Source organism: Rhizopus microsporus (genome assembly GCF_002708625.1).
Source record: "Rhizopus microsporus ATCC 52813 unplaced genomic scaffold scaffold_17, whole genome shotgun sequence".
Classification (NCBI taxonomy): Eukaryota; Fungi; Mucoromycota; class Mucoromycetes; order Mucorales; family Rhizopodaceae; genus Rhizopus; species Rhizopus microsporus.
This window is the reverse complement of record NW_019671932.1, coordinates 339,715-352,421: the sequence shown is the minus strand read 5'-3', so window position 1 is coordinate 352,421 and position 12,707 is coordinate 339,715. Positions and strand designations below refer to the sequence as shown.

The 12,707-nt window shown below is 38.6% G+C and overlaps 6 protein-coding genes across 6 annotated transcripts; all 6 read left to right on the top strand.

The window, feature by feature from the left end:
• The first annotated feature begins 11 nt into the window (after positions 1–11).
• RHIMIDRAFT_48667 (mitochondrial-processing peptidase subunit beta) lies at positions 12–1,817 on the top strand. The gene is made up of 4 exons (XM_023615305.1): positions 12–148; positions 198–398; positions 572–1,680; positions 1,733–1,817. Exons 1-4 carry the CDS (start codon positions 92–94, stop codon positions 1,737–1,739), a joined length of 1,374 nt encoding a protein of 457 aa, XP_023463247.1. The 5' UTR covers positions 12–91; the 3' UTR covers positions 1,740–1,817.
• Positions 1,818–1,828: 11 nt separating this feature from the next.
• RHIMIDRAFT_48721 (uncharacterized protein) lies at positions 1,829–2,423 on the top strand. The gene is made up of 4 exons (XM_023615306.1): positions 1,829–2,010; positions 2,078–2,134; positions 2,193–2,298; positions 2,352–2,423. Exons 1-4 carry the CDS (start codon positions 1,973–1,975, stop codon positions 2,385–2,387), a joined length of 237 nt encoding a protein of 78 aa, XP_023463246.1. The 5' UTR covers positions 1,829–1,972; the 3' UTR covers positions 2,388–2,423.
• Positions 2,424–2,488: 65 nt separating this feature from the next.
• RHIMIDRAFT_246132 (uncharacterized protein) lies at positions 2,489–4,930 on the top strand (the record flags this gene model as incomplete). Its single annotated transcript, XM_023610274.1, has 10 exons — positions 2,489–2,629; positions 2,685–2,846; positions 2,898–2,990; positions 3,050–3,151; positions 3,208–3,357; positions 3,422–3,568; positions 3,612–4,024; positions 4,078–4,194; positions 4,228–4,412; positions 4,473–4,930. The coding sequence occupies 10 exons, from the start codon at positions 2,489–2,491 to the stop codon at positions 4,928–4,930; spliced, it is 1,968 nt and encodes a 655-aa protein (XP_023463245.1).
• A 1,909-nt stretch (positions 4,931–6,839) lies between these two features.
• Positions 6,840–8,523, top strand: RHIMIDRAFT_246131 (uncharacterized protein; the record flags this gene model as incomplete). The annotated part of the gene is made up of 7 exons (XM_023610273.1): positions 6,840–7,162; positions 7,221–7,540; positions 7,604–7,702; positions 7,750–7,902; positions 7,983–8,081; positions 8,133–8,239; positions 8,296–8,523. The coding sequence occupies 7 exons, from the start codon at positions 6,840–6,842 to the stop codon at positions 8,521–8,523; spliced, it is 1,329 nt and encodes a 442-aa protein (XP_023463244.1).
• Positions 8,524–8,624: 101 nt separating this feature from the next.
• RHIMIDRAFT_246130 (EF-hand) lies at positions 8,625–9,599 on the top strand (the record flags this gene model as incomplete). The annotated part of the gene is made up of 5 exons (XM_023610272.1): positions 8,625–8,850; positions 8,900–9,067; positions 9,121–9,321; positions 9,393–9,514; positions 9,567–9,599. 5 exons carry the CDS (start codon positions 8,625–8,627, stop codon positions 9,597–9,599), a joined length of 750 nt encoding a protein of 249 aa, XP_023463243.1.
• A 1,758-nt stretch (positions 9,600–11,357) lies between these two features.
• On the top strand, positions 11,358–12,637 carry RHIMIDRAFT_206632 (Oxysterol-binding protein; the record flags this gene model as incomplete). The annotated part of the gene is made up of 2 exons (XM_023606919.1): positions 11,358–12,381; positions 12,438–12,637. 2 exons carry the CDS (start codon positions 11,358–11,360, stop codon positions 12,635–12,637), a joined length of 1,224 nt encoding a protein of 407 aa, XP_023463242.1.
• Between the last annotated feature and the right edge of the window lie 70 nt (positions 12,638–12,707).

The window sequence follows — 12,707 nt, the reverse complement described above, 5'->3', positions numbered from 1 at the left end:
AGTTATCTGGCCACAGAAAAGTGTTGAGAGAGCCGATTTTTTTCTATTTTGCTATTTTCTCCCCACTCTTTCTTTAAATTAAGAATTCAAAATGGCTTCTAGGCTTCTTGCTAACACCTTACAAGCTAATGTTGGCTTAACCAAGCAGGTAAAAAAAACACCAAATTATAACATCACTCTTTACTTACATGTCACAGTTTGTCCGTCCTTTGGCTACCGCCGCCAAGCAAGCTGGTGCTACTCGCATTACTAACTTGCCCAACGGTCTTACTGTTGCTACCGACGAAAATGCCTCTTCTGGAGCAGCTACTGTTGGTGTTTGGATCGAAGCCGGTTCTCGCCATGAATCTGCCAAGGCCAATGGTGCTGCCAACTTTTTGGAACACGTTGCTCTTCAGGTAAATTATCAATTTACAATATGATATTCCAGAAACAAGGGAGAGAGAAAAGAGAAAAGATATACACACAGCACAATTGAATAAAACAATGACTGGAAAGAGAATGAAAGAAAAAAAAAAAATGGATTGTAATTTATTTTGACAGACATTAACAGATCCTTTTTTCAATGTAGGATCAAGTCGCCAAATTCGAGAAAGTTGGTGGCGTCCTCAACGCCCAAACTGGCCGTGAACAAACTTACTATGCAGCCAAGACCTTAGGAGCCAACGTAAAGGAGTCTGTTCAAATTCTTGCTGACCTTATTCAAAACACCAAGATTGATTCCACCACTGTTGATAAGCACCGCTCAGCTGTTTTGAAGCAACAAGAAGATGCCCAAAACAATTTTGAAGCTGTCGTTTTCGATCACTTACACGCCACCGCCTTCCAAGGAGAATCTCTGGGACGTCCTGTCGAAGGTATCAAGGAAACCGTTGAACAATTGACAGCCGATGATTTATCTGCCTTCTACAAGCAATATTACACTGCCGACCGTATGGTCCTTGTCGGTTCTGGTGCTGTTGACCATGAAGCTCTTGTTCGTTATGCTGAAGAGAACTTCAAGAGTCTTGCTGGTTCTGCTTCCAATGTTGCTACTGCCAAGCCTGCATTCACTGGCTCAGAAATTCGCCTCCGTGATGATGTCTTACCTCAAGCTCGCATTGCCCTTGCCGTTGAAGGTGCTCCTTACCTCTCTGAAGACTACTTCCACTTGCTTGTTATGCAAGCCATCATTGGTGCTTGGGACAAGAACTTGAATGGTGCTTCTTTCCTTTCTTCTAAATTATCCAACATCACAAGCGAAAACAAGCTCGCCAATGCCTTTGCCTCATTTACCAAGGGATACAAGGATACCGGTTTATGGGGAATGTACGTAGAAACTGAAAACAGAGCCCAAATTGATGATTTCGTCCACTTCCTTCAAAAGGAATGGAACCGTCTTTCTACATCTGTTACTGCTTCTGAAGTTGAACGTGCAAAGCAACAAGTTAAGGGTAGCTTATTATTGAGCCTCGATTCCACCTGCGCTGTTGCACAAGATATTGGTTCCCAAGTTCTTGCTTCCGGAAAGCACTTGAGTGCTGACGAATTAAAGGCTACTATCAATAAGATCAGCGTAAACGATATTCGCAAGTCTGCTTATAAATACATCTGGGACCAAGAAATTGCCGTTGTTGGTCACGGTCCCTGTGAAGGCTTAACTGATTACAACAGAGTTCGTGGTAACATGGCGTACAACAGGTAAGATTTGCTATTGGAATAATTACTTTTTGATGACTTATATTTTATTTAGATTCTAAATGATTATACTTTTGATTAATAAAACTCAAAAAAATGACACTATTTTGTAGAATGGAAAGCGATTGACCCTTTAAACCTTGTTTTATCTTTTAATAACGAATGTGACCACATTAGAGCAAAGCTACAATGTAGTAACGAGAAAACATTGGTCCTTGGTATGCTTTTTTTCTTTTTCCCTTTATTTATCTTTAATATGATTGGATAAACACGAGAGCTCTTTCTTTTTCATTTAATGCTTATTATAACCCATGGACATAAAACTGCTCGATGGTATATACTTAACTCCATATAATAATAAAATAGAATACAACTAAAAAAACAACAAACTATATAAAAGGGTACTTGTCCATCAGCAATCCAGGGGCTTCTTCTCTTTTCGAAAGCTACTTTCAAAGTATGTCTATTTCTATTCAACTCATTTGACAGATCTTGACTCGATCGCACAATTTTAGAAAGCCAGGTCAGTTACCAAAGCCTAAAGCAATAGAAGATATTCAAGTGCATCATGGAATAACTCGAAAAGACATGTTTTCTTGGATGGAAGACCTTTCAAACCCTGTAATATACTTTATATGTAATATTACTCTCAAATATATTAATGATATGAATAGGATGTTGCATCCTATATTAAAACAGAAAACAAGTAAGAAAAGGATGAATTGTTACTGTTTTGTTAATCCCCCAACTTAGTTACATACGTCAATTTCTTGGTCGACACAAGTTATTGCACAGAATAGTATTGCAAGAAATGAAAAAGAGGTTGTATTTACCCAATGTATTACCCCCTTTGAAAACAGTGGCTAAAGGCTATGAGTATTACTCGACGACATCAGCTAATGGCATGGTCTATCTTCGAAAAAAGCTAGATGAAGGTAGAGATGCACGTGAGGTAGGATTGATAAAGAAGTAGTATTATATTCATGGTTCTTACTCTTATACTACAGCAAGTCCTGTTGAATGCTGGTTTCTTGAAATCATTAAATATGTCAATTCGAAAAGTATTACTATCACCTGATCATACTATATTTGCTTACAATGTAGAGAGAGAAGGCATGGAGTATGGCGAGTTACATTTCAAGGACTTGAATGACAGAGAGGATTGGGAGGTTAGAAACTAGAGACTGGCTAAAGGTTCAGACAATTGATTTATGTGGTAGAATGAAATCTTGGAGAACGTGTTTAACTTTGTATGGGCAAGCAATCATGTGGTTTATTATACTGTTCCTAATTCACAATTAAGACCTTACCAAGTAATGGCAATAAGCTTTAAAACATTGATGTCGTAAATTATTACTGATAACCATCAAAGGTCTACGCTCATAGAATTGGAACAGATCAGTCAGAAGATATATTGATTTTTGAAGAACCAAATGACACAATATTCGTTGATATAACCAGTACTAAGGATGGCGTAGGATATAACTCATTGTGAACTGATTGCCATAGTAACATTCTGTGTTTCTATAGAAATATATAACCATCAATGCAAACTCTCTTTCTTCGTCTGAAGTTCGCGTAATTGATGCTCAACATGACTTTTCTGATAACAAGTTGCCTCAGGTACAATTGATCAGGGCTCGTGAACCAGGCCTTGAGTATTACGTCGATCATCACCATGTAAATTGAAATGTTAAAAATGAGTTATGTACAAAATGTCAACCTCATACATATAAATGAATAGGATAGGTTCTACGTATTGACAAATGCGGACAATGCCAAAAACTTCAAATTGGTGCAAGTATTTGACAATGTAAAAGATAAATCGCTATGGAGCAATTTGATAACAATGCAACCGACCGAAAAGATCGAAGATGTTGATCTATTTCAGGTATGACAGGTGTTCCTAAAAGCTACTACTAAAATTTTCTTAGAATCATGCTGTGATCTATGGTCGTCGCGATGGTATGCCCATGATCTTATGCTATGACCTACAAACAAATCAAACACATGAAGTAAACTTGCCCGAAAAATTTTGTGTTGTTCAACCAGGGACAAATTTGGATTTTGACACTGAACTCTTTCGCTTTTCCGTTATTTCGCCGTTTACTCATGAATCTACATATGAATATAATATGGTGTCAAAAAAGCTGACGCCAATAAGAGTACAGACAATCCAAAGTAAGCAAAGAGTACCATTACTCTCATTATATCTTAACAGCAAGAATCGCGTTCTAGAGTTTGATAGATACAAGTACACATGCAGTCAATTGCATGTCCAAGCCCACGATGGGGAGAAGATTCCTGTAACTTTGATCAAAAGGAAAGATATAGAACTGAATGGCAGGTAATATAAATAGTGATAAGTATGCTTGAATTTTAGCTAAATACATCTTCAAGGAACCCAGTCCTAATGCGATCCTACGGCGCGTATGGTACCTCAACAGATATAGATTTTCGTATAGAGCACTTTCCTCTTTTAGAGCGAGGTTGGGTCATTGCATTGGCACATGTAAGGTAGGTAAGTGAATGTGCCAAGACAAACAATAGTAACAAATTGACGAAAAGGGGTGGTGGTGAACTGGGCAAGGCTTGGTATGAGAATGGCAAATTGAGCAAAAAGATGAATAGCTTTAAAGATTTTATATCTGTTGCAGAACATCTGATTGATATGAAACTAACTTCATCTGAGCGACTTGCTGCTATGGGCACAAGTGCAGGAGGACTGTTGGTTGGTAAGTCGATGTAGTCTCTTTTTTTTTTTTTAATCTTGCTGTTACTTATGTCATGTATAGGTGCAATGCTTCATATGCGGCCAGATCTTTTCAAAGCTCTTCTTCTGAGGGTCCCTTTTCTTGATCCTCTATCTGCTATGCTCAATCCAGACTTACCCTTAACTCAGATAGAGTATTCTGAATGGGGCAACCCTACAGACGATCCTGACGCATATAAACTCATAGCCTCATACTCACCCTATGAAAATATATCAAATGAGCTTTTCGACAACAACAAGTCTCTGCCATCCTTATTTATCACAGGAGGGATGAAGGATCAAAGAGTTGCTTACTGGCAGCCGCTTAAATTTGTTGCCAGACTACGCCATTTTACACCACCTACTTACAATAAGAGCACCACTCTTCTTAAATTAGACTTGGATAGTGGGCATTTTGGAGGAGGAAGCTCAGAACAGGAGACAAGGCTATCTGAAGTTGCAGAGCAGATTGCTTTTCTTATTTCAGAAGTTCAAAAGTAATAAATTAAATGAAACGTGAGCTAAAGCGGTTCGTCTTTGTGTTCATTGGCAATCAAATTTATATGTTCTTTTTAATAAAGCTTGTTAATGCAGTACTAAGAAGCCTTTTACTGTTTCTTCGTACATATATCAATGTAGGTATTCATTTCATTAACACTTTCCCTTAGCTGGGCTTCGACTGCATTCTTGTTGTGTCTACAATTCTATTTGAATTAATCAAATAATAAATCCATAAATGGTGGACATATCATTCATAATTTATTTGTTCATTGCATTTCGTTTGTTTATCGCTTAAAAAGGGCATTGTTCATTCGCAACCATTCAGGGCTTACGGAGAAAGGAAGAATGATGGAAACTGTTGAGGGAAAAGGACCCTTTGCTAACAATCACATGTGCATAAACAAAGACGCGCGCTAGCCAATAGATATTCATTAACTGGATGATTCATTGTCAACGCTTTAAAGTATTTCTGACCCACCTCTTTTTTTCACCTTTTTTCTTCCTGTGGTGATGCTTTGTGTTTTGATTCTGTCATCCTTTAGAGGATTGGACACGCTCTCTGTTCACACTGCAACCCTAGTACGATCATATTGGTGATTTAAGTGACTTGCAGATTCTAGGCTGGCTACATCGGTTAGGACCAGGCCCTGTTATGTGATTAACCGCTTTGCCCTTTATCCATGAGCAGAGAAATGTTATCTAAGTGTGGCTACTCGAATAAATGCTTATGCTGTTACTAAGCGGTATCGAACCAAAAGCTATTTTGGGTAGTTGGCTGAGTCAAAACCATCTTCTGAGTTTGCGAGACGACTGGTAGACGAAGTTGGGCCGATCGATAGCTACCTGTAGGCAGCCTGTCAATCCGACTGATAAGGACAGTGGTTCTCGTACCTGGGGCAGGGGCTCTCTTATATCTATTGGTTTTGGGCTGTTCAGCTTGTAGTTTCTAAGTTTTTCAAATGTATAGGTTCATTCTTGATACATTATCCCCTTTTTTATTAGGTATATACACCATTGGCAGTGTATACCTTCTTTTTGGAATCATATGTACTCTTACCTTCCCATGGTTGGTCCTGTTAATCAAGACTATTACTGTTTTGAGAACTAAAAGAGTACGCTTTCATTATAAATAAATGTAAATGAAAAATAAAAAGCCGCGTTTTATTTTATGCAGTACAGCGTAAAAATCTATATGAACATGCCTTTGTGGATATGTTTCAAACAAACCTTCGTTTGTAAAAAGTGTAAAAGGAGCTTGATCTCATCGTCAATCATAAACAAGAAGAGATCACTCTTACCAAGATGCTCTTCATGGGCTTAATATACTATCAATAATATGAGTATGCTTCAATGTTAAAGTCAGTGGTTATAATCTTGCAAGGTATGCTCATCCAGACATTAGCATTTTCGAATTACTCTTTGTAACAATACCTATTTTAGTATATACTGAAGTGACATGGTAGTTTTTATCTGTCATAAAACTCAAAGCATTCGTCAAGATTAGGCATGAGTTTCTGTTGTCTTCATTATGTTTGATCAGAGTTACACAACTGTGATGCCATTTCCTTAGAGATGATAATAATGCATTTACTTGTATCAGTCAGCAGAAATAAAGGGACTATTATGAGTATCATTCATTCAAAGAAAAATTATCAGGCTGATTTATTCGATTTGGCTTGGCTTTTCGACATCGTGAATGTGAGCAAAATAAGTCGTCTATGCCAAAAGGCGAAAGGCAACTACCTTCAATAGCTCTGGCATTGGTTTCTTGATATCTTTTGCAAATACGGTTGTTAAGGGGAATTTTTTTAAACAAAGGGCAAGTATCTTCATGTAGGGTTGCACTATGTTTAAATGCTGACAAATTGTGAGAAAACACCGAAAGATATCACTTTTCTTTTCTTTTGCAATGAGCAACAACGTTTTTGAAGCTGCAGCCTCTGGCGATTTAGATTATATAAGATCAAACTTGGCTCATATCAATGATAAAAACGAACGTGAATGGACACCTCTTCATTTTGCTGCACGATTTGGACAGCAGGGAGTAGCCAAGTTCCTGAAAGAGAATGGTGCAGATATACACCAAACCAACTCAGAAGGAAAGACGGCTGCTCAACTAGCTGCTTTTTGGGGAAACACAGAAATTGCTAATCTGTTGCAAGAGACATCGACTGTTGTCCGCTCTTTTCCTGACAACCAAATCAATGTCTTTGCAGGAAATCATTTAAATAGGTAAATTGTATGTCCCTTCCCAAGGTAAAGTTGTGTTGTTCATTTTTGGGGTTGTTAGATATGGTTGGGCAAGAGATTCGGCTGATTTCCTTTCTGAACTTGCCAAATCCCCACGTTCGAAATATGTTGTGTTGAAGAAATTAAAGGCTTTATATGATGAATCTGGTCAGCTTCATCTTGTTAGCTATAGCGATGTTGCTTCTATTGTGGATGAAGTGTACACTGAGAATGGGTTCAACAAAACTAATGATGAAATCATTCTTGTCTTTTTGGGTATCGATGAGACAAATGGTAAAGGACAAGATGGTGAAGCTTACTGGGCTTTGGATTTAACACCTAAAGGAAAATATGAAAATGAGTTGGATGCACTTGTTAAAGGTAAATGTTGTTAGTGCATTTCTCTATTAACAAAAAATTAACAATAACAATTGCAACAAAAAGGATTTGAATCTAGCTCATTTGAATTCTGCCCAACTCTTCCACGTGCATTTACACTCAAAAGGTCAACCAGTGCAATCATTGCACAAGCTGTGGCCATGGGTAAATTATATTCGAATATCAAGAGTAAATAATCATGTTTCTTGTAGTCGATTGGAATTCACGCAACTTATTTTGCTCTGCTTGCGGAAGTAAAACTGTAATGGCGGAAGGAGGCCACAAGCGCACCTGTACCTCAACAAAGGAGGCACCCAAGTGCATCAGCCACACCGGAATTCAAAATTTTGCCTATCCAAGAACAGGTAAAGTGTACACAAATGAAATCATTCTGCCTTCAAAAGGGAAAGGAGTGGGACAAATAAAATAATTACATTATAAATAGATGCTGTTGTCATTGCTTGCATTATTCATCCAAATGAAGACAAGATATTATTGGGTCGTCAAAAGAGGTGGCCCAAGAATATGTATTCGTGTATATCAGGTATAGTGCGTATATCTCTATGTATATATTTTCTTTTAACAAGTGCGACAGGTTTCATAGAGGCAGCTGAAAGTTTAGAAGAAGCAGTACGTCGAGAAGCATTTGAAGAAACAGGTATTGTCGTAAACCGAGTAGCATACCACAGTAGTCAACCATGGGTAAAGAAAGGAGAGTTTGTCGCCAAGCCAATTGATATGCTTACATCTATTTTTAGCCATTCCCGAATTCACTTATGCTTGGATTTCATGCTGAGGCACTAACCACGCAAATTTCATTTTCGGATGATGAATTAGAGTCAGCCAAGTGGTTTACAAGGTCAGAGGTCATGGCTGCGATGAAAGGAGAAGCAAATGCGCCACTCAATCTACCGTTCAAAGGGTCACTTGCTTATGTGCTTGTTGACGCTTGGTTACATGATAAAAGATGGCATAATAAGCTTTAGCCTTTTTTTATGTACGAAAGCGGAAATTGAATGTACTATAAAAAGTCTAATAAACACGTACACTTTTTCCTTCTTTTCTTTTCTTTTTTTCACTTTTAAAAATGTCTTATCAACAGCCTCCTCCTCCACAATACGGTCAAGCACCTCCACCAGGCAGTGGTGGATATCAACAAAGACCCCCTCCTGGTTATGGTGGGTACCAACAGCAAGCCCCTCCTCCAGGTACTCCTGCTCCTCACTCCGCTGGTGCTGGAGGCTATGGCCAAGGTATTCAGCAACAGCAACAACAGCAACAACAAGGTTACGGTACTCAAGCTCCCTACGGTGGTAATGTATATATGTCTTTTTTTTTGTATACTGCCTACTCATCTCGCAGTAGCGCCATCAGCTGACCAACAACAGTTGTGGACATGGTTTAAAGCAGTTGATACAGATGGTTCAGGTCAATTATCAGCTGATGAATTGCAAAGGGCACTTATTAATGGTGACTGGAGCCCATTTAATATTGAAACTGTTCGTTTGATGGTCAACATGTTTGACTCTGGTAAGTGAAATATAAAATTCATCTATCAAAAATATATTAATATAGCATATTAGATAACAGTGGTACCATTAACTTTAATGAATTTTCTGGCTTATGGAAATATATCGAAGACTGGAAGAAGTGCTTCCAAGCATTTGATGTTGATCGTTCAGGAAGTATTAATGAGACCGAAATGGGAAATGCCTTGAGAACATTTGGCTTCAATGTATCACCCAAGTTTATTAACACATTAATTCAAAAATTTGATCGTTACGGTAAGTCAACGTCATGGGTTTGTAAAGGGAGGATATTTACCATGAATTAACAGCTACTGTAAATAAAACAGGAAAAGGAGATGTTACATTCGATAACTTTGTTCAAGCATGTGTTACAGTCAAGACACTGACTGATTCATTTAGACAATTTGATAATGATAACGATGGATGGATTCAAATCAACTATGAACAGGTAAAGTTAATGCGTGTATAGTTTTATCACCCATACTTATTCTTTAATATAGTTTTTGGACCTTGTTGTTCGTCAACGAGCTTAATGTAAAAAATAAAAAATCGTGTGAATAATAACAATAATAATAAAAAACCCAAAAATGGCTCTTTATTGATGACCAAAAATTGTATTTAATCTGTTTCTCTTTCTCCCTTTGAGCCTTTTTTAAATAGAAATTTAAATTCACTCTTTCTCTTTCTTTCTTTCCTGTTTTTATTCTGGCTTCAATGGAAGTTGTACAAGTTCAGCCGAGAGATTCTTATCTGTATAATATCTATGTACCCACCCAAGGGACAGTAATAAGGTGGTCTTTTACAACAAAAAGGAATAATATATCATTCGGTCTATTCCGTAGAAGAGAAAAGGAACCTTTACCCAACTCGTCTGATATCATATTTCGTGCTCAACAACAGCCATTACAAAAGAGACAAATGTCATTAGCCTCCATTGACATTCCTCAAGCAGGTAACTTTTATTGTTGTTGTTATGGTTACAGTTGCTAAGTTTGTGTAAGATGCAATATCGATTGATGATGATATTGAATCCACTTATATCCAACATCAAAACAGCCATCATTCAACTAGACCACGATCAAAATCGGTTGCTACCGTCAAATTAAAAGAAAGTGGCCTTGAAGAAATTATCCCTATACAACACACTCAATCATGTAATCAAAAGGTGCAGGGAACTTATAAGGTAGAAGAGCCGGGGAATTATGTACTCGTCTTTGGTAAGCCCTCTTTTTTCTTGTTTATTCATTAGACATTGATGTTGTTAGACAATACCTTTTCGAGAAATACTCCAAAGATGTTGACTTACTCGGTTGCTTTGGGCAGCCCTGAGGATGTTGAAGTGCCAACACAGCATGAAATGACGGGTTGGCTATTAAAGAAGAAGAGAAAAAAGATGCAAGGTACAGTTAATTGCTTTAATTGGGAAACTGTCAGCACTTATGTCCCCTTTTATTAAAAAAAGGTTGGGCTAAACGCTGGTTTAGCCTTTCACCGACAGGTGTCCTTTCCTATTCTACTTCTCCCAGCAGCGTCATTAGGGGATCTATTCAAATCATGGTGTCCACCATCTCATACAATCCCAAGCTAAGACAAATCCACATCGATTCTGGTACGATGATTTATCACCTCAAGACTTTAACACAGGAGGATTATGACACATGGTCAACTGCCTTAAGGGAAAGAAATTATATTCAAGAGCAGCAAATCGATCAGGAAGTCCCATCAACACAAAGCGGTCTTAGTCTCGGTAACTCCAAGCGTATCTCGTCGCGTAGTTTAAACATGTACAATCAGAGCGATAAAAAGCTCAAGGCAGAGATAGAACAAGCTGCAGAGACAGCATCTAATTGTCAACAGATCATTACTCAGTTAGTACAGACACTCGATCAGCTGCAGCCTTATCTTCAGTCTATTCCCGCTGAACTTGCTCATTCACTCAAACAGCAAAAACTCGCAGCCATTTCGAGCGTGCAGGAGCAAGAAATACAGTGGCGTAATGTTCAAAACTGCTTCTTCAAGAACCGTCGATCGGGATCTGTATCCCCTGTGGTCGGATCTAGCACACCTCAAAAGTCAACCATACTAGAACACGACGAGCCCTCGCTTCATCGGTGTGCAAGTGTTTACTCTCAAATCTCGGGATATTCTGAACAATTCTTTGATGCAGAGGATATCGAACTGAGTGAAGATGAAGATGAGTTCATTGTAGATCATACATCGAGCATTGACGACGGTGCCAGTAGTGAAGAAGAAACAGGTAATTTAATTTTATTTTACTTTATTTTTCCCTAATGCTTGTGTTTGCAGATAGTCGAGGCACAGGAAGTACTGAATTTCTTGATTTACAATCAGTCAATAACAATATCCAACGACGTACGCGCCTGCCTTGTCCAGCTGTGGCTGATGGTGGATCTGCGCTCTCGGTAATCAGGAAGAACGTTGGCAAAGACTTGTCAACAATTGCCATGCCCATCAGTATGAACGAGCCATTGAATCTACTACAGAAAGCCTGTGAAGAGCTTGAGTACTGTGAGCTCTTAGAAAAGGCATCTACACTGACAGACTCTATGGAACGATTGATGTATATTACCACCTTTGTTATTTCCACCTACGCATCATCTCAGTACCGAACAGGTCGAAAACCATTCAACCCAATGATGGCAGAGACTTATGAAAACATTCGTCCCGATAAAGGATTTCGTTTCATTGCTGAAAAAGTGTCTCATAACCCATTGAGAATCGCTGCTCATGCAGAAGCCAAAGGTTTCAGATACTGGCAATCAACAGAAGTAAAAAGCAAGTTTTGGGGAAAATCTATGGAATTTATGACGAATGGTACTTTCCATGTCACTCTCACGGGTCATAATGATCATTATACGTTCTTTAAGCCTTCCAGTTGGATGAAGAATATGATTGCGGGTGAAAAGTATTTGGAACACTCAGGTGAATGTAAGGTTACCAACCAGACAACGGGTGAATACGCCGTCATTGTGTTTAAAGAAGGCAGTGGTGGTGGGTTATTTGGTGCTCCAACAAAACGAAACGATGTTGTAGCCACTCTTTATGACACCCAGGGAACAAAGCAGCGTCGTATAGTTGGCAAATGGAGCGAGTCTCTTGCAGAAGAAGTAGGTTTAGACAAGAGTAAGCTCTCTGTTCTCTGGACAGCGCGTCCTCCTGGCGTGCCTGATTACAACAAATATTATGGCTTTACCAAGTTTGCTACAGAGCTAAACGAGATTACAGAAATTGAACAAGGCAAGTTACCCATTACAGATACCCGTCTTCGCCCTGATCAGAGACTGTATGAAGAAGGTAAGACTGAGGAATATAAGAGACTATGCCCTATCCTCAACACTTTTTTATGAAAGGCCAAGTAGATAAAGCGGATCAAGAAAAACTTAGGATTGAGCAACAACAAAGAGAAAAACGCAAAGAACTCGAGGCAGCCTGTATCGAATGGAAGCCTCAATGGTTTACTTCTGAAGGTGATGAATGGATCTATGGTGGTCAGTACTGGCATGCACGTGAAACAGGTCAATGGCCCAAAGACATATTTCCTCTGTGGTAGAAAAAAACCAAAAAAAACCAAAAAAAGCACTCTTCTTCCCCTCAATTAGATAACATGTGTAGAGTGCGGC

What these genes read in the sequence shown, in the direction of transcription:
- RHIMIDRAFT_48667 (XM_023615305.1), top strand. Translation starts at nt 92, where the DNA reads ATGGCTTCTAGGCTTCTTGCTAACACCTTACAAGCTAATGTTGGCTTA. An exon ending in ATGTTGGCTTAACCAAGCAG is followed by an intron (nt 149 to 197) that starts GTAAAAAAAACA and finishes TACATGTCACAG; the next exon opens with TTTGTCCGTCCTTTGGCTAC. An exon ending in TGGAACACGTTGCTCTTCAG is followed by an intron (nt 399 to 571) that starts GTAAATTATCAA and finishes TTTTCAATGTAG; the next exon opens with GATCAAGTCGCCAAATTCGA.
- RHIMIDRAFT_48721 (XM_023615306.1), top strand. Translation starts at nt 1,973, where the DNA reads ATGCTTATTATAACCCATGGACATAAAACTGCTCGATG. An exon ending in GGACATAAAACTGCTCGATG is followed by an intron (nt 2,011 to 2,077) that starts GTATATACTTAA and finishes ACTATATAAAAG; the next exon opens with GGTACTTGTCCATCAGCAAT. An exon ending in TTTCGAAAGCTACTTTCAAA is followed by an intron (nt 2,135 to 2,192) that starts GTATGTCTATTT and finishes GCACAATTTTAG; the next exon opens with AAAGCCAGGTCAGTTACCAA.